General features: G+C 33.6%; 1 protein-coding gene, 2 long non-coding RNA genes and 1 pseudogene across 5 annotated transcripts; 2 read left to right on the plus strand and 2 right to left on the minus strand.

Annotated features, from left to right (window-relative positions):
- Positions 1–204: 204 nt before the first annotated feature.
- On the minus strand, positions 205–18,666 carry LOC107920796 (protein JINGUBANG-like; annotated as a pseudogene).
- Positions 7,859–16,535, plus strand: LOC107928860 (uncharacterized). 3 transcript variants are annotated; one of them, XR_001692717.2, is made up of 7 exons: positions 7,859–8,205; positions 9,611–9,691; positions 11,253–11,336; positions 11,448–11,519; positions 11,603–11,671; positions 16,060–16,200; positions 16,291–16,535. It is a non-coding gene; the product is annotated as an uncharacterized lncRNA (long non-coding RNA). The 3 variants fall into 3 exon arrangements; XR_001692715.2 differs by having other exon boundaries at positions 11,253–11,519; XR_005906043.1 differs by lacking the exon at positions 11,448–11,519.
- LOC107928872 (uncharacterized) lies at positions 16,897–17,169 on the plus strand. The gene is made up of 2 exons (XR_001692718.2): positions 16,897–16,989; positions 17,067–17,169. It is a non-coding gene; the product is annotated as an uncharacterized lncRNA (long non-coding RNA).
- A 5,497-nt stretch (positions 18,667–24,163) lies between the features above and the next one.
- On the minus strand, positions 24,164–24,979 carry LOC107920804 (uncharacterized mitochondrial protein AtMg00810-like). The gene is made up of 3 exons (XM_016850663.1): positions 24,624–24,979; positions 24,456–24,532; positions 24,164–24,414 (listed from the first exon to the last, which is right to left on the minus strand). The coding sequence occupies exons 1-3, from the start codon at positions 24,977–24,979 to the stop codon at positions 24,164–24,166; spliced, it is 684 nt and encodes a 227-aa protein (XP_016706152.1).
- Between the last annotated feature and the right edge of the window lie 1,162 nt (positions 24,980–26,141).

The raw sequence follows: 26,141 nt of genomic DNA on the forward strand, positions 1-26,141 counted from the left end.
TTAGGAACCACATTACAACAATGGCTACGCCATGCAATGCAACATCATATGCTCATTCACGGCGGGGCGTTAGTTAAAGTAAGTCAAACGAATCTCCTTCAACTCCGTCACTTGCTTTGAAACTTGCCATATCTTGACTGACTTATCCAGGCTACCACTATAAACAACTCACTTTCGATCTGTATTGCTTAATGTTTAATGCTCTTATTCAATGGCCAGGCATTTTATTAGGCCGACGTGACCTGTTAGGATCGAAACGCAACTATGAATCCCACCATATTCTCGTCTCCACACACATACGCTATTATCAGTTGAACCGCTAAACACCAAATTCTTGGATGCCGCCAAGTATAGCGCCGCCATTTTATGTTCCCTTAGGGCCCCGCCATGTATTAACTACTGGTCTTTATGTTCTCAGAAGTTAAGGAGCCCATCAGATGATCCACATTATAGCATAACTAATTTTTTGTTGACAGCCAATGTGGTGACGGCGTTTTCTTGGTTCAACAACAATTCAACCACCCAATGTTTGGTTCCTTTCCGTATTAACTCCCTCTTCCATACTTTTAACTGTCCCATCTGCCGACCCTGAAAACACCAAGCAGTCCAGTCCAACCACCAAAGAGTTGATTGCGTCATTGTGAGTGTTGAGAAGCAGAAGAAAGCTGATATGAAAATATTTCTTTTTTCATTGAATATTATTGAAATACAAAGGGTTATTTAATACAAGTAGATAACAAACTAACTAACTAACACTTTTAACTAACTTCATCAGCAAAGCCTTTCTGTTAATGAGATATTAATAACATGCATCGTGCTTGGTTAACATTTCCTTCCTCTAGTAACTTCATGTTCATAAGGGACAACTCTAAGCTGACTTTTAAATTTATTGAATAATCCTTCGGATAACGGTTTTGTTAGGATGTCAGCAATTTGATCTTGACTTGGCATATGACCTACTTGAAAAACTCCTGCTACCACTTTTTCCCTCACAAAGAACAAATCAAATTCAACATGCTTGAACTTGGAGTGCATGACTGTATTTCCTGTTACTACAACAACAGCTGAGCTATCACACCATACTAATGCCTTTTTGTTAACTGGAACACATAACTCAGTTAACAAGGATCGAATCCAAATCATTTCTGCAGTGACATGATCAAGACTCCTGTATTCTGCTTCTTCTGTAGACCTAAATACTACTTGTTGTTTCCTAGAACTCCAAGAGATTAGATTCCCTCTAAAAAATACACAATAGCCTGAGGTTGACCTGCGGTCATCAGTATCTGACCCCCAGCTAGAATCGGAGTAGCCTTCAAGTAAAAATTTTAGAGCTCAATTAAACTTTAAGCCATGATCCAAAGTGCCTTACAAATAACGCAATATTATTTTAACAGCTCAAAAGTGTAAATCCAATGGTTGATGCATGAACTGACAGACTTTGTTGACTGAGAAGGAAATGTCTGGCTTGGTAATCACCATATATTGTAGAGCACCAACAATGCTCCTGAGAAATTGTTTATCTTCAACAGAGCTGCCTTCATGTACTGACAATCGAGAGGTTGTAACTATTGGTGTAGGAGAACCATTAGACTTGTCTATTGATGTCTTTCTAAGGAGATCAAGTATGTATTTCCTTTGGCTAAGAAAAATACCATCATAAATGTAATTGACTTTAATCCCCAAAAAGTAACTTAGCTTTCCCAAGTCTTTCAAAGAGAACTATTTATCGAGCTTCTTAACAAAGTGGTTTATAGCTTGAGAGGTAGAACTAGTGACAATAATGTCATCAACATAGACTACAACATATAGTAACTGATCCCCCGATCGATGGATAAAAAGAGAATTGTCAGCTTTGGATACTTCAAACTCATTAGCTAAAAAAAATTCCCTTAGCTTGTGAAACCAAGCCCAAGGTGCTTGCTTAAGGCCATACAAGGCTTTTCTCAACTTGCATACCAACTGTTGACCATTGTTCCCTTGCTGTTCAAAACATGGTGCTTGCACCATATAAATTTCCTCATGCAAATCACCATTCAAGAAGGCATTATTAATGTCTACCTGCCTAAAAAACCAACCCAAGGACATAACAATTGCCAACACTATTCTAATCGTTGTCGGTTTAACCACAAGACTAAAGGTCTCCTGAAAATCAATACTTACCTCTTGAAGGTAACCTTTCACCACCAATAAGCCTTTGTATCGAGTCACAGAACCATCAGCATTTAGTTTGATCATAAAAATCCATTTGCACCCTACTGCTCTTCAACCTGTAGGAAAGGGCATAAGATCCCAAGTGTGATTGGAAAGTAAAGCTTGATATTCAATTTGTGCAGCTACTATCCAGGTAGGACTCTGAAATGCCTCTGTAATGAAAGTTGGTTCCTTTTTAGTCAGAATAGAAGAAAACGCCTTTGGTTTGTAAATGCCACTCTTGGATCGAGTTTGTATAGGGTGTGAATTGACAAATGCGGTTATCCTGACAGAAGAAGTAGATGGATAATAGATGGTAGGCACACAAACTATAGCTAAGGAATCTGCTTGTTGATCTACAGAAGGAGAGTGATCAACAGGAGAGTTTATACTAGAATGAACTGAACAAGGACTTACCATAGGAGAAGAGATGATTGGCCCTGATGAAGAAGCAGAAACACCAGCTAGAGGAGTAGTCACTGTAACCACAGAAATGTGAGACCATTGATGAAGAACCCTGATGGAATCCAAGGGAGATCGTGAAGAAAAACCATGTTGAAATGGGAACTAGGATTCATCAAAGACAACGTGTCAAGATACAAAGATTCGACCATCTTCATCAAGGTACTTGTAGCCTTTTTGATTTGTTCTAAATCCAAGAAAAACACATTGCTTTGAATGATACTGCAGTTTGTGTTGATAAAATGGTCGTAAATAAGGAAAGCAAGTACATCCAAACACCTTTAGGTGAGAATAGGCAGGTTTGCTTTATAAAGTCTTTCATAATGACTACTCTTTTGTAGAACAGGAGTAGGTAACCTATTAATCACATGAATAGCACGAGCAAATGCAAATGACTAGAATTCCAAGGGTACAGATGCTTGAGCCAAGAGAGTTAACCTCATGTCAACGATTTGTTGATGCCTCCTTTCAGCCACATCGTTCTGTTCTGAGGTATGAGGGTAGGTAACTCTATGTTGAATACCAAGCTTAGAAAGCTCATTAGACAGAGAGCGATACTCTCCCTACCAATCACATTGAAGCATATTTATAGAACACCCGGATTGAACTTGTACCATTTGTTGGAAATGAATGAAACATTTGAAAACCTTAAACTTGGTCTTTAGAAAATAAAGCCAAGTATACCTTCTGTGCATATCAACAAACGAAACATAATAGGAGAATCCATTGGATTGTATATGTGATGGTCCCCAAACATCAGATACAACAATTTCAAAAGGCAAAGAATACACTGTTTGAGAAGGACTAAAATGTAGTTTGTAAGATTTGCCTAATTGACAAGCTGAGCATACATGAGGCAAATAGCTATGTTTGAAAGAAACATTACAAGATCTCAAGATATGTGCAAAGCGTGCTATTACACGGATGGCCAAGCCTGTTATGCCATAATGTAGGAGAATGAGAGAGTTGTGTATTGCATAAAATAGCTGAGTTGGACTGTTGAGCAGTAATAGGGTTTTTGGAAGAAGCCCGAGACACATCAAACCTGTAAATACCATTAGTATGTGGCCCACTAGAAGAGTTTTCTTTGTCTGAGTCTTTTTCAAAAAACACAAATATGGGTGAAACTCAAAATAAACAGCATTATCCCTTGCAAACTGACCTACAGATAGTAAATTCTTACAGGCAGTAGGTACATGCAGAATATTCTTAAGGCGAAAAGCCTAGGACCAACCAATAAAGAAGAAGAGCCTACATGAACTATAGAAACAGATTCACCATTTCCCATAGACACCTGAATTGTACTTGTGTAGGGAGAAATAGACGAGAGTGTAGCCAGGTCAGGAGTAATGTAATTTGTGGCCCCAGAGTCACGATACCAGATCTGATCAGGTGATGTTGAAGAAGAAGCTCGAGGAGACGACCGAGGAGATGAAGAAGGAGGCTGGGAATGGGAATTGCAGTAGTGGGACAGAGAAGAGCATGAAAGAGTAGGAGAGGAGTAACTTTGCCCATTGAAATAAAGATAGTTAACTGTCATCGAACTCATAGCAGAAAAATTCTCATCAAATCTGTGATAACAAGACTGAACCACATGTCCAAGTCTGCAACATAATTACCACTGTGGTCTGGATCTTGACCATCCCTTTCCATTTACCACAAGCTCTGCCACGAGACCAGCCTCGACCTTATCCTCTGTGTCCTTTCTTAGACTTATGAGAGTAGCTATTGGAGTCTTCAGTGTTTCTCAAATTATCATGTTTTGAATGGGAGGCCAAATTAGCTTGTAAATGAACCTCTGTCAACAAAGCAAGTTGTCGTGCTTCACAATCAAGAAGCATTTCAGTCAACAAATCAAGAGACATAGGATAACAGAGGCAAGCACATGAATGGAATCATATTCAATTGAAAGACCAACCAAGATAATGCTCACTTGTTCTTGTTCAGTAACCAAACTACCAGTAGCAATAAGACTGTCTCTTAGACTTTTTACCTTGGACAAGTACTCATTGACTGTAAGATTTGCTTTCTTGAGTGAGTATAGAGCATGGCACATACTCGAAATCTTGATATTAGTTTTTGCACCAAATCTTCTTTTAATGGTCGTCCAGATCTCAAAACTAGTCTTGGCTATTGTGAGATGAACCAAGATGTCATTTGTGACTGTAGAGAGTAGCCAAGATGTCAAAAACTTGTCTTGTTTCTTATGAACAAGAAATGTAGGATTAGCAACTAACTGACCCTCATTCCCAAGGATGAAAGGAGAAGGAACAGGAATAGTGCCTAACACAAAACCTTCAAGATAGTACCCTTCAAGAATCAATAAGAGTTGATGTTTGCAAAGGAGAAAATTCTATTCACTAAGTTTAATGGTGTCATGCTTGGAAAAATAATGGACTGTTTGTAGTACAGCACTGCCTTGACCTTGTGAATGAATTGCTTCCTCAGTGTTGGAAGAGTGTCGAAGGGTACCAACCACAGACACAGTTTTAGTGGCCGTGAAAAAGAAAACAAGAGAGAAAAAAATTATACCAAAAAAACCTTAGCTCTTGATACCATGTTGAGATGCAGAATAAAGCTGATATGAAAATATTTCTTTTTTCATTTAATATCATTGAAATGCAAAGGGGTATTTAATACAAGCAGATAACAAATAAACTAATTGTGTTTCACTAACTAACTAACACTTTTAACTAACTTCATCAGCGAAGCTTTTCTATTAATGAGATGCTGATAACAGTGAGCAACAATGGATTCCAGGTACTTGGAGTTGGCTACTCGCCATACTTCCATGGTTCTATCCCAAGACCCTGAATACAACAGCCCAACTTCTTCATTCAAGCTCAGGCAAGAAACTGCATCCACTACATGAAAATAGGGCTTTAACGGCGTTTTTAGCGACGTTTTATCAAAAAACACCGCAAAAATTGTAAAACACAGAGCAATAACGGCATTTTTAGTAAGACGCCGCTAAAAACAGAGCAATAGCGGTGTTTTAGTAAAAAGCACCGCTAAAAACAAAGCATTAGTGGCGCTTTTGGTAAAACGCCGCTAAAGACCAGAGTATTATCGGCGCTTTTATTAAAACGCCGTTAAAGACCAGAGCATTAGCGGCGCTTTTGGTAAAACGCCGCTAAAGACCAGAGCATTAGCGACGCTTTTGGTAAAACGCCGCTAAAGACCAGAGCATTAGCGGCGCTTTTATTAAAACGACGCTAAAGACCAGAACATTAGCGGCGCTTTTGGTAAAACACCGCTAAAAGTCATATAACCCCTAAACCTCAAAAAAATCATAAACACTAATCTATAACCCCTAAAACAATAATTATTAAAATTTATAGTTATACAATATATTAAATATTTTCTTATATAATCGTAAAAGAGATAGTATTGAATTTAAAATATTAAATTAATTATCATTGTAGTTTAAGGTTTATGGTTTAAAGTTTATGAGTTAACTATGGTTTAAGATATATAGTTTAGGGTTTAAGTTTAAGAGTTAACTAGTATTTTAAGGTTTATGATGAATTATGAGTTTAGGGATTATGATTTAAGGTTTAGGGGTTAGGGTTGGAGTTTAAGGTGTAAGGGTTTGGGGTTAAGGGTTTAGTGTTTATGGGATGAGGTTAAGAGGTTTAGAGTTTAGATAAGCAATAAAATTCCTTTTTAATTATCTTTGTCCCTTGTAATATATATATATTTAGGGTTTAAGGTGATATTGGTCTAAGATCTAAGGTTTATGATTTGGGGTTTAAGGTTTGGGTTGTGAGGTTTATGATTTAATTTTTAAGGTTTGGAGATTAGGGTTTAGGGTTTAGAGTTTAGGCTTTATAATTTAGAGCGCCTTAGAGTTTAGTGTTTATGGGATAGGGGGTTAAAGGTTTAGGATTATGATTAAGTAGTGTTATTTAATTTATATATTAAACGATTTCTTAATAATTGTAAAAGAGATAATACAATTATAATTATTTAAGAGATAATAGATAAACTTTATATAAATAAAATGGTTTAAGATTTAATCTAAAAATATAATTCAATTCAAATTAATTCCTCTACATTTAATTTATTTAAGTGAAATTTAAACTTAAAATTGTCATAGAATATAACAAATAAAAATGAAATATAAAAACTAAGAGATTAGTGGCGTTTATTTAAAAAACGCCGCAAAAAACATAGCAGTTTAACGAAGACGGCGTCGTTTTAATTGGATTTTTAAGAGAGTACCGGCATTTTTTTTAAAAACGCCACAAAAAGAAAAAAAAAGTATAACGTAACAGCGTCGTTTTATATGAAGATTTAGAGGATTAGCGGCGTTTTTAAAAAAAAAAACGCCGCAAAAACATAGTACTTTAAAGTAAACGTCGTCGTTTTCATATGTACCCTAGAGTAATATGGGTTTGAATCATAGTTGTATTAATTTAAAAAAAAAGGCAAATTATGCTATTATCCCATGTACTATATGTAAAATGTGTATTTAGTCCTTATATTTTAATTTGATTAGTTTTAGTCCCTGTATTTTTCAAATCGATCAATTTTATCGTTTGTACTTTTCAAAATTTAAAATTTTAGTCATGGTGACTCAAATGATAGCAATTATATATGTTTGATTAAATTATGCTATTAGTCTTGGTATTGTGCGTAAAGTTGTAGGTTGAGTTCATGTTATCCAATTAGATTATTATTGGTCCCTATATATACTTTTTGAATTTTAAAATATTAATTTTGACACAAATGACAACCGTTAAATTCGTAACTGGCTTTTGTGAGTAATATGTTTGTTACATTAGATTTTAGAAATAGCAAAACTTAATGAATTTAATAGCTACCATTTAATTAATACTACAATTTTAAAATTTGAAAATTAAAATGACTAAAAATAACAAAATGAAAGTAAAAGGACTAAATCCACAACTTACATATAATTCAACAACTAATAGAAAAAAATACAATTAAAAATATTTAACTTGTTTATATTTAAAAAATTAATAAATATCAAATGAAAATAACATGTATATATTTATAAAAAAAATTTAAAACAATATCATTAGGTTTAAATAAATTTACTTTAAGTATTTATAAAGATTTAAGGGATTTAAGTAAAATTAAAATTAAAACGCCGCAAAAAATTAAAATAGTAAACAACATCGTTTTAAATGGATATTTAGGAGATTAGTGCCCTTTTTTTTTTCAAAAAACGCCGAAAAAAACTTAATTGTTTACCTTGAACGGTGTTGTTTTCCTTGAAATGTTTGCTTCTTTCTCATGCCCGACACCCATTCCCCCGACCCAAAATAGATTTTCCCATTCTCTAATATCTTCTAATCCCTAAATTTTCCCCAAAAGAATCAGCAGACACGGTTAAGATTCATTGTCGAGCTAACATACATCTGACTTGAATCCCTAAATCTCCTTTTTTGCAAACTCCATTAAAGTTTCTTATCCTTTTTATAACTTTTGAAAACTGCAGATATATAAGTTGAAAAGCTTTGGAAGCCATTTGAGCAACTCCTGCCATGAACAAGCATGTAATGGAATCTTCATGTTCATAGGGTAAGCTTTTCTTATTTTGCTTTTAAAAACAGTTGTGGGTCATTTTCGTATTACTCTAGACCGCCATACTTGAAGTTCCCTAGTTCTTGAACTTGTGTCCTCAGTTCTCACGATAGAGCCCTCTGCTTCTAGATTTTTACTTAGTTCTTTGATTTATTGATTTGTTCATATGCGGTGAATGGTGCTTGTGGTTGATTTGCGTCCTTGTTTTATTCCATTGGTCCCGTAGTCTTGCTCATTGTTGGCTTAAATTGGTTATGAATAATTTCAGCGCCTACTATGTTTCCCACTGCAATGCTTTCATTGCAACCCCTTCATTTTAAAATATTGCTGCAGGCTTTCTTTTGCTTTCGTTTTCAGTTGTATAATTGCTTTCATTTGTCCCTGGTTGACGTCTGGTATTGTATCTATTACACAAGACCTTTTCCTATAAATACTTTCAGGAATTATAAAGAATGGGTCAACTCTCCAATAATACCAAGTCTACATTTAATCAACCTAATTTCAACTCTCAGCCTAAATACTCTTATCACCTCCACTCTCTAAAACTTCTAGCTCCCAGTCTTCATTGAGTGAATCGACCTCTATAACGATGACCACTCTCTTTTTTATACCACCTCCCTATTGTATCACTATATCAATAAATATATATTTCACCCACATACTAAATGTAGACGTATCTAGTTTTCAACCATGGCTTTAAATTCAACTAGTTTAAAATGGTATTATGAGTCATTCAATTTGTTAGAATAAGGAAATTAATAAAGTTGAAAAATGTTCGGTAAAAAAGTTGAAAATGTGAAACTTGAAAGCAATACTAGTTTTGGTAGTGATCCACCACCGAAGACTTGAAGGAAAAAATTAATGATGTTGTGGAATACCACAAAGTATATCAATTGCGACATCAAAAAGTGACATCAATTTATTTTATAGATGTAATCAATAATAAAGTCTTTAAAAAGTAGTTCTTTTACTGAAAAATAAATAAAACTCAAAAAATAATAAGATTATTACTTAATATCATAAAGTAAATATACGATAGATTTACATTGAATTTCATTACACATAATTCATCGCTCTAAATATGACTTGGATCAAAGTCACGCTAATCACGTTACCGTTAAAGTTTTACCTTTTTATTATAATTTATCAAAAAAACAAAAAATAGATTCATTTCTCGGGAGGATAAGTATAAATTATTACTTGTAGTGTACAGTATCCCATTTTAATATGCATTAATTCTATCGTATTACACAAAGTTTCCTTCTTCATTCAAAAAAAATGGAATTTTATATTTTTTTATCAACTTTATCAATATATACAATTGCTTTCATTTGTCCCTGGTTGACTCTGGTATTGTATCTATTATATAAATCCTTCCTCTCTTTTCCCTTGTTCTTTGCAGGAGAAACTATTTCAATGGATTTTGAGGCAGCAAGAGGAATGATCATGGGTTACAACAACTGATATAGCTTCATATTTGCAGGTATCTTCTGTAATTTCTTGCTCTTATTGTTTTGATGAATCTGCTTGGCTAATGTTGATTCTTTTACTTAATGCTTCAACCAACAGTATGTTTCTGCACCACTCCGGTGAATTCAACTGTAGTGTCCAAACAGTTAAGCACTTAAACAGATCAGTGTATTTTGGTGTGTAGAATAATCAGAGTAAAATTATAGGTGAGAGGATGAAGACGGTAGCATAGGATAGAAGAGAAGAGAAGAGACTATTGGTTTTCTAGAAATCCTAATTAATAGATGCTTGATACTAGTTGAGAAGTATGTTTGGTGTTTTGGATAGAAACGAAAGTAACATAGTGTGTGGGAGAATGAGGTGATGGAAAGACTTATCATTTTCTAAACCCCCTAGACACATGATTGTGCACTAGTTGTTATAATCACACCTTCCTTAGAAGCAATTGCTGTTGAGGTTGCTCCATGTTCTCTACTGTCAAATTTGCCCAAGCTCTGTCAGACAATCATATATTTTTTAAAATTAATAAGTTTGCTCATTTTTGTTTTACGGTTTATAGGATTACTTTTTTCGTGATTCATTTTTATTTTTCTTCAACTTGAATTAATTTATTAATTAATTCATTTTTTTATTTGAAGCAAAAGTGAAGAGATATATTTTCACAAACCAATATATGGGAATGAAAACCCCCTGGATTCCTGCCCCGCATAGGAAAATATGCTACATATGTTTTTTTACAGTTTTCTTTCATGTCTTTGTTTCATTTTTTGCGATTTTCATTTTAATCATGCAATAATTTTAAAATATAAATAGTGTTAGAAGATAAATAAATTAAAAAATACATGTCTCTTTTCATTTATATATTTTATATTTTTTAAGCTGCCATAGAAAATTTCTTTAAATTTTTTTAATAATACATTAAATATTTTTGAAAAATTAGTTTTAAAACAATTTTTTAGATTAATTTCCTTAAAACAATTTAAAAATAAATAATAAACTCAAAAAAAAACTGATAAATAATTAATCAAAGTTTTACGTTATTTTATTAATTTTAATTTAACAATATAATATTTTTGAAAAATTGTTATGCATTCATTTGTATTTAATTAGCTCCTTACATTTATTTGATAAAATAATTTGAAAGTTTATTACTTTATAAAAAAAAAGAGATGTTTTTTTTATAATTGGATCGATGGTCGAATCGGTCAAGCTACCGGTTTGTCGATCATATTAAAAAATCAAAAATAAAAATATTGTTCAATCGGTTTTTTAATTAGTTCAATTGATACCTACCAATTTATGGTTCAATTGATTCTATACCCTTTTCTGAACCAATACTTTAACTTATTCACATTCTGACTAATCCAATTCAATTCAAACATTATTGATGAAATTTTAATTTTGAATTAAAATAAACTTTTTCAAAATTTCAAGATTATCCATTATTTTTAAATTAAAAATATTTAATTAAAAGGTACTTAATATTAAATATAATTACGTTAATTGTTAAGGCATATCATATTTTTCTTTTGATTGCTGCTTCACTAAAAAAAAACACTTTCTGTTTGGACCAGATTCAGCATAAGTTACTGTTTCCTGCTCCTCTTGCAACTATTGGTTCAACAGAAGCTGCCATTTAATCTTCGAATTAATATTTGGTATTGATATAGATAAAGTTTTTATATTTGCTTAAACTGAAATATATTTGGTGCTACTCTTATAATCTTATATGTGTCTGTATTAGTGAATTAATGTTGTATGTATTTCAGTTACTGCTTCTTGCTCCTCTTGCAACTATTGATTCAACTGAAGCTACCATTTAATCTTCGAATTAATATTTGGTACTGATATAGATAAAGTTTTTTATATTTGCTTAAACTGAAATATATTTGGTGCTACTCTTATAATCTTACATCTATTCTAGGTACTATTGAGCACCTGAATTAATATTTGGTGCAACTAAATACACCACAGCCATTGACATCTGTTCTAGGTACAGGTTTCGTTGCTAAATTTTTATTACCATGTAGCTTGCTTGTTCATTAAAATTACAACAATAGCTGACCTTCTCTCCAACCTTATTTTAAATATTTTAAAGATTCAAAGTATATAGGCTGAAAACTTGACGGGTTGCCTTATATCGAGCTGTAAGATATAATGGATCCGCCCTAGGTGTAACAACGCCGCCACGTATGATGAATCTTAAAAAATTCAAAAAGACTTGAAAAAAGTTCTATCGATCTCATTTACTATTGAATATTTATTACCATGTAGCTTGCTTGTTCATTAAAATTACAACAATAGCTGACCTTCTCTCCAACCTTCTCTCATATAACTTACATAATTTACATAACTCACATAACGTACATAACAACTTACATAACTTAACTAATACATGTAGTTTAATCTAATAATTTCCTTAAAAGTATATAGTTTAAAATTCAAATTTCATTACTTACATAATCTACATAACTTACATAAAACATAAAAATATATCATATCAAGACTTACATAATAAACAACTTACCCGTGTAACTTATTGCCAACTTTAGACTTCAACAACTAAGAAATGGATAGGACTTGGATGAATTTCTCAAGGGCAAGCAACGAGTATCAAAATGGAGTGCAATCTTTTTTAGATTTTGCATTTCACAATTCAAGCCAAGAGAATATGATTCTTTGCTCGTGTAAGAAGTGTGGCAATATCTATTGGCATTATCGTGAAGTTGTCTACGAACATCTAATTGTTGATAGCTTCATTCGGGGGTATAAAAAATGGATTTTCCATGGAGAGTGTACACCTAGTAGAGCCTTTTCGACGATTAATCCGGGTTATCCTTATAGTGGTTACCGTCAGTATGTTAGATAAGATGACATGGAATGTATGATGCGGGATACATTTAATATGCGAAGTGAAGGTTTCCAATCATTTCCACCAAACTATGTTGCATCCGATGATTATAATATCAGTGGGAATATTTTTATGGAAACGAGAAGAAGTGTACCAGATGAACAACCGAATGAAGAAGCGGTGAAGTTCTACACGTTACTTGGTGAAATGAATGAACTTTATGAGGGATCAAAATTTTTGAAAATGTCATTCTGTATTTGCCTTTTCCACTTAAAATGTTTAGGAGGGTGGACCAGAAACTCTTCGACAATGTTGTTAGAGCTTTTGAGAGAAATGTTCCCGTTTGCAAAAATCCCTCAATCATGTAAAGACATGAAGAAAGTGATAAAAGATTTGGGCATTGGGTACAACAAAATTCATAATTGCCCAAATGATTGCATGTTGTATTGGGGTGATCGGAGAAATCAACAGTCTTGTCATGTTTGCGGTAAACCTCGTTGGATGAATAGAGATGCAGAAGATGTTAATGAGGATGAATATGGGCCACAGTCAATAAGGAAGCCAAACAAGATTTTGTGATATTTCCCGCTAATCCCAAAGCTTCAAAGGTTATTCATGTCGTCAAAGACAGTCGAGTTTATGACGTGGCATCATGATCAACGAACGGATGATGGATTATTAAGGCATCCTGCAGATTCTTTAGCATGGAAATCATTTGACAATAAATTTCTAAGCTTTGCAAGTGATCCTCGGAGTGTAAGGCTCGGGTTAGCATCTGACGGATTTAATCCTTTTAAAATCATGAGCACCTCGTACAGTACTTGGCCTGTGGTCCTTGTTCCTTATAATTTGCCTCCATGGTTCTGCATGAAGCAATCTTCTTTGATATTATCTATGATTATCCCCGGAGAGAAAGGCCCCGGAAATGATATTGACATATATCTGCAGCCACTTATTGAAGAGTTAAAACAATTATGGGATGGTATTGAGACGTATGATGTATTGAGAAATGAGAACTTTTACCTACGTGCTTCTTTGCTGTGGATAATTAATGATTTCCCAGCATATGCGAATTTATCTGGTTGGAGTACCAGAGGACGTTATGCTTGTCCTTGTTGTGCTGTTCAAATGTGTTCACAGTGGTTATATAATGGGAAAAAGTTCTGCTATATGGAGCATCGTCGGTGGTTAGATGAAAATCATGGCTATAGATTTCAGAGGGCTTTATTTGACGGTACTGAAGAGTTGAAAAAAGCTCTTGAACAGACCATTGGATCTGAAATCTTATTCATGTTAAAAGATATGGATTTCAGTTACGGGAAGCTGAATCAACCATCTAACAGGCAAACAAATAGATGATCGAGGGATGAATCTGATGATGAATCTGACGAGAAGGATGACCCTAATGAGGCGGACTTGTGGAAGAAAAGAAGTATTTTTTTAGTTGCCTTATTGAGAGCATCACATATTACGCCACAATCTTGATGTGATGCATATTGAAAAGAATGTCTGCGAGAACATCATCTAGACAATTTTGAACGTCGATGGTAAATCAAAAGATAATCTTCAGAGTCGAATTGATTTAGTTCACATGGGAATTAGGCGTGATCTTTATCCCCAAGTACGTCCTAATGGAAAATATTGGTTGCCACCTACAATTTTTGCAATGTCAAAGGAAGAGAAAGAAATGTTCTACACGGTGTTGAAGGATATAAAGGTTCCGGATGCGTATGCATCAAATATATCTCGATGTGTAAGTCTTAAAGATCGAAGACTATATTCATTAAAATCACATGACTATCACATCTTGATGCAAGATCTACTTCCAGTTGCTTTACGGTGCTATATGTCAAAGAAGGTAACATCCTGTATAATTGAACTGTCCAATATAATGAAAGCAATTTGTGGCAAAGTTCTGAATGTTAAAGAACTTGAAAAAGTACAAGATCGAGCCGCTTTGACATTATGCAATTTGGAGAAGATCTTTCCACCTTCCTTCTTCACAATTATAGTGCACCTTGTCATTCATCTCCCTCGTGAAGCAATAATTGGTGGGCCAGTTTTCTATCGTTGGATGTATCCAATTGAAAGGTGCTAATTTATTTCAAAGGCATTCACCTTTATACCTATAGTTACCAGTTTTGATAATGTTGTATATGGTGTTTAGGTTCCTAAGCAAATTGAAGTCTTATTGCTGTAACAAGCGTTATCCGGAATGATCAATTGCTGAAGGCTACTTGGCAGAGGAGTGTATGGCATTCTGTTCTAGATATTTAGAAGATGTTGAAACAAGATTGAATAGACCAAGTAGAAATGCCGGACTCAATGATCCTAGCTTGGCCGAAACTTATTTATTTCAAAGTTATGAAGAACCAATCGGAAAAATTGAAATTGCAGAATTAGATGACCGATCTTGGATACAAGCACATAGATATGTTCTTTTCCACCACGATGCACTTGAACAATTATGCAAGTAAGTTCTAGAATATGATAAATATTCATCTTTTTTTGATTTGTTTATTTTTTAACGAATTAAATATGTTTTTAACATAGTGAGTACAAACAAGTCTTAAGATCTCGTTCATGCTCACGAAGATTACAACATCGCGAGATTAATAGGTTATTCGCAGAATCTTTTCATGAATGGTTAAGCCAAACAGTATGCAACTCAACATTTTATTGACAAATAATAATGTTTTCTCATAACATTTACAATTACTCAATTTACTTTTGATTCAATAGGTTTGGAGTGGGAATGTCGTTAATGACGAAGTGAAATGGCTTTCCCAAGGTCCGAATCGAGTAGTAAAAAGATATAGTGGCTTCATCATTAATAGATTCAGATTTCATACCAAATATCGCGAGAGATTAAAGAGAACTCAAAATTGTAGAGTAGTTGTTAATTCTTTAATTACAAGTTACGCTAGTGCTAGGGACAGTAATCCTGTCGAGGGAAATGTGGAGTATTACGGACTTCTAACCGACATTATTGAGTTGGATTACTATGGAAAATGAAAAGTTGTCTTATTTCGATGTGATTGGGTTGATGCTAATACTACTCGCAGAATTAAAAATCATCAGTTTGGTTTTACAATGGTGAATTTCTCTCGATTAATTCACACTGGAGAACATTTGATAGACGAGCCGTATATATTTTCTTCTCAAGTTAAACAAGTTTTTTACTCGAAAGATCCAATTGATGAGGGTTGGTACGTTGTACTCTGAAACACCCCTAGAGACTTGTTTGACATGGGGAATGGAAGTAGAGATGACATCGTTGAAAGATCAGAAACTTTGCCTTTTCCAGAACAAAACTTAAATGAAAATATCCCTAGTACTAGTACACAATTTCAATGGGTTCGTCAGGATGTGGACGAAGATATTTACGATTTATGATGTAGTAAGATTTTATGATTTTTTTATATGTAATGTTATAATTTTAACATTGGTCATGTTATATAATTTAACTATTTTATATTTACTATTCCTGTTATTTCTTACTAAAATTTTAACTATTTTATGTGTTGCAGGAAAAATGCCTAGAAGAAGATTAAGAGATCTTAGTATTGTACAGAATACTACAAATTCGGAAGAAGTAAGTACTGAACAGCAGACAGTTGTTGGATCTTCAAGCGTGTCGGAGGCACTTGACGAATCTGTGGAATTTCAAAGTAATGTTAAGTTTATTTTACAAATTGTATTAAATTTTATTACTGATTTATTTTTAAATTTCAATATAGTAATAATATATTATTTTTCAGCTGAAAATGGTGGGACGCGTAAAGGTCGAGGACGTACGCTCCTAACAGATTTATATAACTTAAATTCTGTCGAGCGTGTCAAAGTAACTAGAAACAGCCATGGTCAGCCTGTTGGACAAGAAGCTCGACTTTTAGCAGGCTATTTGGGCATTATAGCACGAAATGCCAATATGTTGCCCATCAACTACGAGTCATGGCATAACATGCCTGATAGCAATAAAAATCAAGCTCTCTCTAATATTAAGGTAACAAAACGTTAATGTAATTTATAATACTTTGGTTTAAGTTTCATTTATATTTAATTCTCAAACTTGTGTTTTTTAGGAGCGGTTTGCTTTAGAGGTCTCTAATGCCTATATCAAGAAGGCATTGGGTAAAAAATGGAGAGACCATAAAAGCAGTTTGAAAAAAAGAATATTTTAAAAAACCCATAAGCCTCGAAGAAAAATTGCAAAATGTCCCACCGGGAATGCTGAGGTACCAATGGGAAGATGCGGTTCGATTTTGGAATTCGAAGAAAAGAGAGGTATTATGTACTTGCAAACTCTTATAAATTTTTCGGTTTATAGTATTTACTATATACGTAATAATAATTTCATTATGTAGGACCGTGAGCGAGTTGGAACAAGCAGCAGGCAAAAACAAAAATTTACGCACACGGCAGGATCGAGAAGTTTTGCTTGTGTAGCTCAGGCCGCGGTACTATGGATTTATTAATTCTATCAAGTATTAATAACTTTTTACTATTAAATAATATTTTTACTACTATATTGTAGGAAGCCTCGTCTGGTCAAAAAGTTGGATGCCTTCAGCTTTTTGACATTACGCACAAGAAAAAAGATGGAACTCCGATGACATCTGAGGCTGCAAAAATTATGGTATATTTACTTAATAAAATTTGATTCATTATAAATATTTATAATATTTAATTATAATGTTTTAATTCGTCGTTTTATTAGTTTAATTTTAAATAATGTTATGTTGTATTCCTTTTTATTGTATATTTCGTTTCTAACTCTTTGACTGATTTATTAGGAGAAACTAAAAGATAAGAAGGCAGAGTATGAAGCGACTGCTTCGACTGATAGTTCTGTTAATTTTGAGGATATTGATAACAGAATTATTAATGAAGTTTTGGGTCCTGAAAGGTATGGTCGAGTTAGATTTCAAGGATCTGGTGTTAACCCGACCCAATATTTTGGATCCACCTCGCACCAATACATGCCTTCCGGGAGTCAAAGTCAAGCTGAAGTTCAGAGACTAAAAGATCAAATAGTTTAGATACAAGCTAGCACAGATGAGCAAATTTCTCAACTCAGAGCGGAGGCAGCAGCGAGGGAGGCGGAGGCAGCAGTGAGGGAGGAGGAGCAGAACAGAAAATACAGTGAACTCCAGCTACAGCTTCAGTCTATGATGACTATGTTCCAGCAATTTCAAAATCCGCTATCTTAGACATTTGTTTTCTTGTAACTTTTAACATTATTGTAAGAATATTTTAAATATTCATTTACAATTTATATAATATATTTCTCGTATAATTTTGTATTATTTAAATTTACGGGTTTTGGTTGGATTTCATAGTATATTTGTTGTTTTTGGTTGAATTTCTTGCAGGAGAGTTGGATATAGGTGCAAAATGCATACTGCAAAACTGGGCAAATTAGCGGCGTTTTTTAAAAAAGCGCCGCTAAAGACCAAGACTTTTAGTGGCGCTGTTTTAAAAAACGCCACTAAAGAACAAGACTTTTAGCGACGTTTTTTATATAAGCGTCGCTATAAGTCCTGGTCTTTAGCGGCGTTTTTTAAAAATGCGCCGCTATAAGTCCTAGTCTTTAGCGGCGTTACATATAGCGACGTTTTTTGCGATGCTTTGAAAAGTGCCGCTAAAACTTAAAAACGCCGCTAAAAATCTATTTTCCTGTAGTGATCGAAGTGCTTGATTCGAAGAACGCTTTTGTTTCTCCAAACGTCGACGTAGTTCTTAGGTTTGACGGAGCATTTCATTTGATCTTTGAAAGTTGGCAAACTACCTTATCTTTTGTGGATGATAGGATTTGTTGATGTAACCTTCCAAACGTGGATTTTACCATCTTTATGACGAGTAAATACCCTATCACCAAACAGAATAATGGCTTTAACCAATCTACTTTTAGATTTAAAAGCTGAAAACTCCTGCAAGTTTTTCCATACGCGGATGTTATTGCTATCGGAACCCGCGTATAACAATCTCCTAGAAGCAGCTAACGAATAAACATGACCTTCTTCTCGTACAAGCGACACAATGAGCCCGTTTTGGCCAAAATCAGAATCCGGTGGAGTTGAGGCAATCCATGGAGATTTGTTGTATGGAGAAGTGCACGGGTTAAGGGATGACATCATGTAAGGAGAAGTGTCACCGCTTGTTGTGGTGTTGTTGGAATACCTAGGGGAATGGCCGTAAAACCATTGCTTTCACGGTGAGGGGAATGGCCTTCCACCCCAACAACCTCTACACTGTCATTTATAGAGAACATTGAAGGTTCAGATTGCTGGGGGAGAGTTTCCAGGTTTGGTCAGTCATACAGTCCCGTTTGCTCCATAATCATCCTTCCTTCCACTCGTATCCTTTCACGTTAATTCACTAATTTCTACCCGGTGATGAACAAAACATGATCGAAAAAAAAATTGGAGAAAGCTTTATAGATTATGTTTTTGACGGAAAAATGAAGATTAAGATGGAATAATTTTAGTTCAATTTTCTGGAAAACAAAATGAACAGTGGGGGTCAAGTAGTATATATATATACACATAGATAATTGAAAAGTTGGAGGTAAAATGAGGTTCTGGGTTTTCGACACTTGGTGGGTAAGACATAAGACGTAATCATCACAAATCAGACATTGGTTGGCATATTTTTCTATAATTTTTTGCTTATGTTGTATTTGTTACTAGTATATCTGTATATAGGTGATTTTTAGTTCCAAACTTGGTTCAATTATTGCTTGACACGTTAACTATCATTTGTGTAATTTCTTTGTTTGCTAAGTTTATGTCTAATTATCATATAGGGATTTCAGATCTGATTGTGGAGTTGGATGCTTTGATCGTGGCTCGGTTGTTGAATCGGCCTTATATGGAGGATGACCCTATGAGTAGGTATGTTAGGGATTGTTTACCCATGACTGAGGAAGGCTGGGTGGTGGAGATACGGCACATCTTTCGTGAAGGTAACATCTGCGCAAACCATCTTGCTAGTTTAGCTCAGGCGCAAACCATCCTTCGTGAAGGGAAATTTTATTTGAATTTCGGAAATGTTTGTGCATAAAAATGTTATTAGGAGACCATAAGTTTCCATTCTTAGGAAGATAATGACATTTGAAATCGTCAAAAGCATGCATGCAATAACGTAGTATATTAGAGTCGTAAAATGTTAAAGCGATTCCCATCCCCATTTGCCCTTCAACTTCATATTGCTTCCTATCTCCACTTAAAATGTTGCCGATTTTTTTATTCAAAATATATCCTTAAAATTTGTGGCAGCTCACATCCCAAATGTAATTATTACGTTTTGGAGAATTAATGTAAAGGAAATTTATGGTTTCAAAGCATATCAAAATAAAATTTATAGTTGTTTTATTTCTACTTGATTTGGACATGTCGCATTGTAAGAGGATACTTGAGAAGCACCTAACACGTCACCTCACATCATTAGGGTGGTCACTCACCAGGCCACATTTGATTTTAGATTCTTTTGCTTTTGAAGATTATTAAAATATTCACTCATCATAGTCAGGGCGGCAGTAGGGATAGCCAAAGGTTTTGGTCTCCCTAAAATCCAACCTTTAATCTTTTAAAATATATTTATAAAATTATAAATAATAAAATTTTAATTTAATTTTAAAACTATAAAAATGTAAAAATTGCATTCTAGTTATTATACAAATATATCTTTTAGTTCTGACCTGTAAAAAAGTTATTGCTTTTTTTTGGGTAAATAAAATAGCACTAATGCAATTACAAAGACAATAATATACCACCAAATGATATTAGCCATATGATGAATGACTGACTTGAGTAAATTTTCTGTCGAAACTCAAGTTTCTATAAAAATCTGTACGAAGTTTAATAATATAATCAGTAACTTTATTGTAATGAAAATTTGAAACTTAGATTCTCTTCATACTGTATATTATTTTTATTTATTTTGAAATGTTGAAATCATCATAGCTAATAAGATTTCTTATATTTATGTTGAAATTATTATAAAATGTATAAACAATTAATAATGTATTAAATTTTTTGAAATAAAAATAAATTTCAATTTTTATGTTAGAATTTGAAGTTGTCGTTTGGATTAATTATTCGTTGTTTTGTGTAAAGCATATTTTATTGGTAATTAAATGTGAGTTTACAAAAATAAAATTTTAAGTAATAAAGTAATTTTAAATATTTAATGAAAATGTAAAGAGGCAAAAAAACAATTAATGTAATTGTTTATATATAAAAAATATAGTAAAAAAATGTTATTTTATTTTATCCTTTATATGTAATAATAATGGTTAGAAAAATAGTTATTGATGTAAGGGATTAAAGTGTGTATTTAAATTTTTAGACATTTAATTTTTTTATGAAAAATGCAATAAATATTAGAGTCATATGATATATAATTGAGAATTTAAATTCAAACATATATATAAATATATATATATAGAGAGAGAAATGAATTCAAATAAATAACACAGGAAGTATCAAATTGAATGAAATCAGAATGAAGTTGAATCGATAAAGATTCATTTGAAATGATTGTAGGATTAATTAGAAAAAATATTAAATTATTAAGGGCCTAACTCGAAATTAAGCCATTACCTCAAAAAATTAATTCCACCTCAAGTAATTGGTGAGAATGTGCGGCACAATTTTCATAATTTCGAATGCAGTTTATTATAATTGTTAAACAGAACCAATTGTTAAAGTCAAATTACGACATATAATAAAAAACAAGAGATAATAAAATAATTTATACAATTCGATTTCTCTACGTCTATAGAACTTAACTTAGTCAGATCAATTCACTATATTTAAACTTAATACAATTAGTTTACAAAAAGTATAGGGTTTAGAGCACATTTCAACCAAAATAATAATAAACAAGAATATACGCTATTGATACATATATAACTATTAACTAGTCCAAAATTAAAACTAAATTTTTTAATAAATTTGCTTGAATTGGCTCGATTTGTGTTGAAGAAGGAAACGTGAAAGAGACAATTACAATATGCATCAAAGTTATTCTATTATTGATGAACACTGAATTAATAAAACAAAGCATAAATGCCTATATTTATAGGCTTACAGAGAAACTACCTTAACATAAAAATAGCTAACAACTTATTCAATTAAACTGAAAATCTGAAACTAACAAGATACTTGGTCAACTAAACAACCCACTACTTTAATTCTCAACACTCTCCCTTAATTCAAAGTTACAGACAACAAGTAGACTTCTAAAATAGCTAAACTTCTCCTTTGATAAAGCCTTTGTTCACATATCTTCTAGCTACTCTTGGGTGCTGCAATGCTCCAAATATATCTCCTTTTTTTTGCTGCCAAATCACGAATGAAATGAAAACAAATATCGATGTGCTTTGTTCTACTATGAAATGTTGGATTCTTTGTCATGGAGATAGTTGATTTGTTATCATAAAATATCTCTGTTGCACATTTCTTCTTTTGTTGAAAATTGGCTAACATTATCCTCAGCCAAATAGCTTGACAAGCTGTTGCAGTTGTTGCTACATACTCAGCCTCTAAGGTTGACAATGCTGTTTTAGCTTGCTTCTTAGAACTCCAAGTGATCACCCCTGAACCTAGAATGAAAACATTTGCTAATACACTTCTTCTATCATCTAAAGAACTTGCCAAATCACTGTCTGTAAACCCACACAATCTGAAATTTGAAGTTCTTGAGTACCAAATTCCATACTCCAAAGTTCCAGCAATGTACCGCCAGACCCGTTTTGCTGCTCCATAATGAACCTTTAAAGGTTGCTGCATAAACCTAGAAATAACACCAATATGAAATGCAATATCAGGCCTAGTGTGAGTCAAATAAATTAAACCTCCAACCAAGCTTTTAAACCTCCTCGTATCTACCATTTCTTCTCCATCTTCTAGCTGCAATTTCTCATTGATATTCATAGGTGTAGTTGTAGGCTTGCAATTAAGCGTGCCAAAATTACTGAGAAGATCCTTGGCATATTTTCTTTGTGAGAAATAAATTCCATGTTCAGCTTGATGAACTTCAAGACCAAGGAAATAATGCAATAAACCCATATCCGACATCTCGAATTCATTAATCATTTGAGACTTAAACTCATCAATAACAAAGATAGAGGAGCTAGTATAAATGATATCATCAACGTAAAGAAAAACAATATTGAAATCATTTTTACATTCATTTTTTACATACAAGGTGGGCTCGTTCTCACTTCTCATGTACCATTTCTTCTGAAGATACTCATCGATATTACTGTACCATGCTCGAGGGGCCTGCTTCAATCCGTACAATGCCTTTTCCAACTTACACACATTTGTTTCGTTGCCCTTCTCTATGAAACCTTATGGTTGTGCTACATAAACCTTCTCTTGTAGATTTCCATTGAGGGATGCTGATTTGACATCAAATTGATAAACAGACCATTTCAATTGTGCAGCCAATGCTGGAACAAGCCTCACTGTTTCGAATCGAGCTATCGAAGAGAAGGTTTCTTCGAAATTAACACCATATTGCTGTGCATAACCTTTCACCACAAGATGAGTTTTATGCTTTTGGATGCTTCCATCTCCACCAAATTTTATCTTGAATACCCACTTCAAACTAATTGCATTTTTATCTTCCAGCAAGTTGACCATCTCCCAAGTTCCATTCTTTTAGATGTATTTCATCTTCTCCATCATCGTCTTTTTCTATTCTTCTTTGTCAGCAGCTTCTTTATAATATAGAGGATCTAAAACAACTAGAGCAAATTGACAGGATACATAAGTGTCATCAGTATATTTCAAATTCGACTTTCTGACCCTTGTTGATCTTCTTAGTGGAATTGGTTCTTCAAAAGAATCTTCAAGTGTTGTAAATATTGCTGGTGTCGACTCTGGTTTTTCATCAGGAGAATCTTTAATGGGAAAAGAAATATCCTGTTGTACCTACTCTACAATCATACCCCAGCTTGCATTTTCATCAAACAATACATCCTTTCTACTTGAAAATTTTCCACTATGAGGGTTGTACAACCTATAAGCTTTGGATTGAGTACAATAACCAATAAAAATATATTTTTTAGATTTTTCATCAAGTTTTCTATGAGCATGAGAATTTAAGCATAAGCAACACACCCATAAATTGTTAAATGACTTACATTGGGTTTCCTACCACACCAAGCTTCATATGGAGTTTTGTTTATGACAACCCTTGTTTGCGAGAGATTCAGTATTCTATTACCAAAGAAAAAGTTTTTCTATTATTGATAAACACTGAATTAATAAAACAAAGCATAAATGCCTATATTTATAGGCTTACAAATAAACTACCTTAACATAAAAATAGCTAACAACTTATTCAATTAAACTGAAAATCTGGAACTAACAAATATTCTACCGAGATACTTGGTCAACTAAACAACCTACTACTTTGAATTAATTCTCAACACTCTCCTTTAATTCAAAGTTGTAAACACCAAGTAGACTTCTAAAATAGTTGAACTTGTTCTTTGATAAAGACTTTGTTAACATATCTGCTAGCTGCTCTTGGGTGCTGCAATACTCTAAAGATATCTCCTTTTTTGCTACCAAATCACGAATAAAATGAAAACGAATATCGATGTGCTTTTTTCTACTATGAAATGTTGGATTCTTTGTCATGGATCTCTGTTGCACATTTCTTCTCTTGTTGAAAATCAGCTAGCATTCTCCTTAGCCAAATAGCTTGACAAGCTACTGCAGTTGTTGTTACATACTCAGCCTCTAAGGTCAACAATGCTGTTGTAGCTTGCTTCTTAGAACTCCAAGTGATCACCCCTGAACCTAGAGTGAAAACATTTGCTGATACACTTCTTCTATCATCTAACGAACTTTCCCAATCACTGTCTGTAAACCCACACAATTTGAAATTTGAAGTTCTTGAGTACCGAAAGCCATACTCCAAAGTTCCAGCAATGTACTGTAAGACCCGTTTTGCTGCTCTATAATGAACCTTTGAAGGTTACTGCATAAACCTAAAAATAACACCAATATGAAATGCAATATCGGGCCTAGTGTGAGTCAAATAAATTAAACATCCAACCAAGCTTTTAAACCTCCTCGCATCTACAATTTCTTCTCCATCTTCTAGCTGCAATTTCTCATTGATATTCATAGGTGTAGTTGTAGGCTTGCAATTAAGCGTGCCAAAATTACTGAGAAGATCCTTGGCATATTTTCTTTGTGAGATATAAATTCCATTTTTAGCTTGATGAACTTTAAAACCAAGGAAATAATGCAATAAACCCATATCCGACATCTCGAATCCATTAATCATTTGAGACTTAAACTCATCAATAAGAAAGTTAGAGGAACTAGTATAAATGATATCATCAACGTAAAGACAAACAATATTGAAATCATTTTTACCTTCCTTTTTTACATGCAAGGTGGGTTCATTCTCACTTCTCATGTACCCTTTCTTCGGAAGATACCTATCGATATTGCCCTACCATACTCGAGGGGCCTACTTCAATCTGTACAATGACGTTTTCAACTTATACACCTTTGTTTCATTCCCCTTCTCTATGAAACCTTCTGGTTGTGCTACATAAACCTTCTCTTGTAGATTTCCATTGAGGAATGCTAATTTGATATCAAATTGATAAATAGACCATTGTAATTGTGCAACCAATGCTTGAACAAGCCTCACCGTTCGTTTCTTCAAAATTAACACCATATTACTGTGCATAACCTTTCACCACAAGACGAGCTTTGTGGTTTTAGATGCTTCCATCTGTACTAAATTTTATCTTGAATATACACTTCAAACTAATTGCATTTTTTTCTTCCGGCAAGTTAACCATCTCCTAAGTTTCATTCTTTTCGATGGATTTCATCTTCTCCATCATCGCCTTTTTCTATTCTTCCTTATCAGCAGCTTCTTCATAATACAGAGGATCTAAAACAATTAGAGCAAATTGACAAGATGTATAAATGTCATAAGTATATTTCGAATTCGGCTTTCTGACCCTTGTTGATCTCCTTAGTGGAATTGGTTCTTTAGAAGACTCTTCAAGTATTGTAGATGTTGCTGGTGTTGACTCTTGTTTTTCATCAGGATAATCTTTAATGGGAAAAGAAATCTCCTATTGTACCTGCTCTACAATCATATCCCAGCTTGCATTTTCATCAAACACTACATCTCTTCTACTTGAAAATTTTCCACTAGGAGGGTTGTACAACCTATATGCTTTGGATTGAGTACAATAACCAATAAAAATATAATTTTTAGATTTTTCATCAAGTTTTCTACGAGCATGAGAATTTACCAAAGCATAAGCAAGACACCCATTGTCTATGACAACCCTTGTTGGCGAGAGATTCAATAGATAGACTGATGTTGCCATAGCTTCTGCTCAAAACTGATTTGAGAGTCACTTTGCTTGTAACATCCTTCTGGTTATCTCCACAATAGTTCGATTCTTCTGCTCAGTGACACTGTTTTGCTCTAGAGTGTAAGGATTTGTTAACTCCCTACGGATGCCATTGTCTTCACAAAATATATTAAACTCTTTAGACACGAACTCTCCTCCTTAATTCATACAAAGAACTTTGATATAGCAGTCGCTTTG

The sequence above is a fragment of the Gossypium hirsutum genome, chromosome A12 (assembly GCF_007990345.1).
Source record: "Gossypium hirsutum isolate 1008001.06 chromosome A12, Gossypium_hirsutum_v2.1, whole genome shotgun sequence".
NCBI lineage: Eukaryota > Viridiplantae > Streptophyta > Magnoliopsida > Malvales > Malvaceae > Gossypium > Gossypium hirsutum.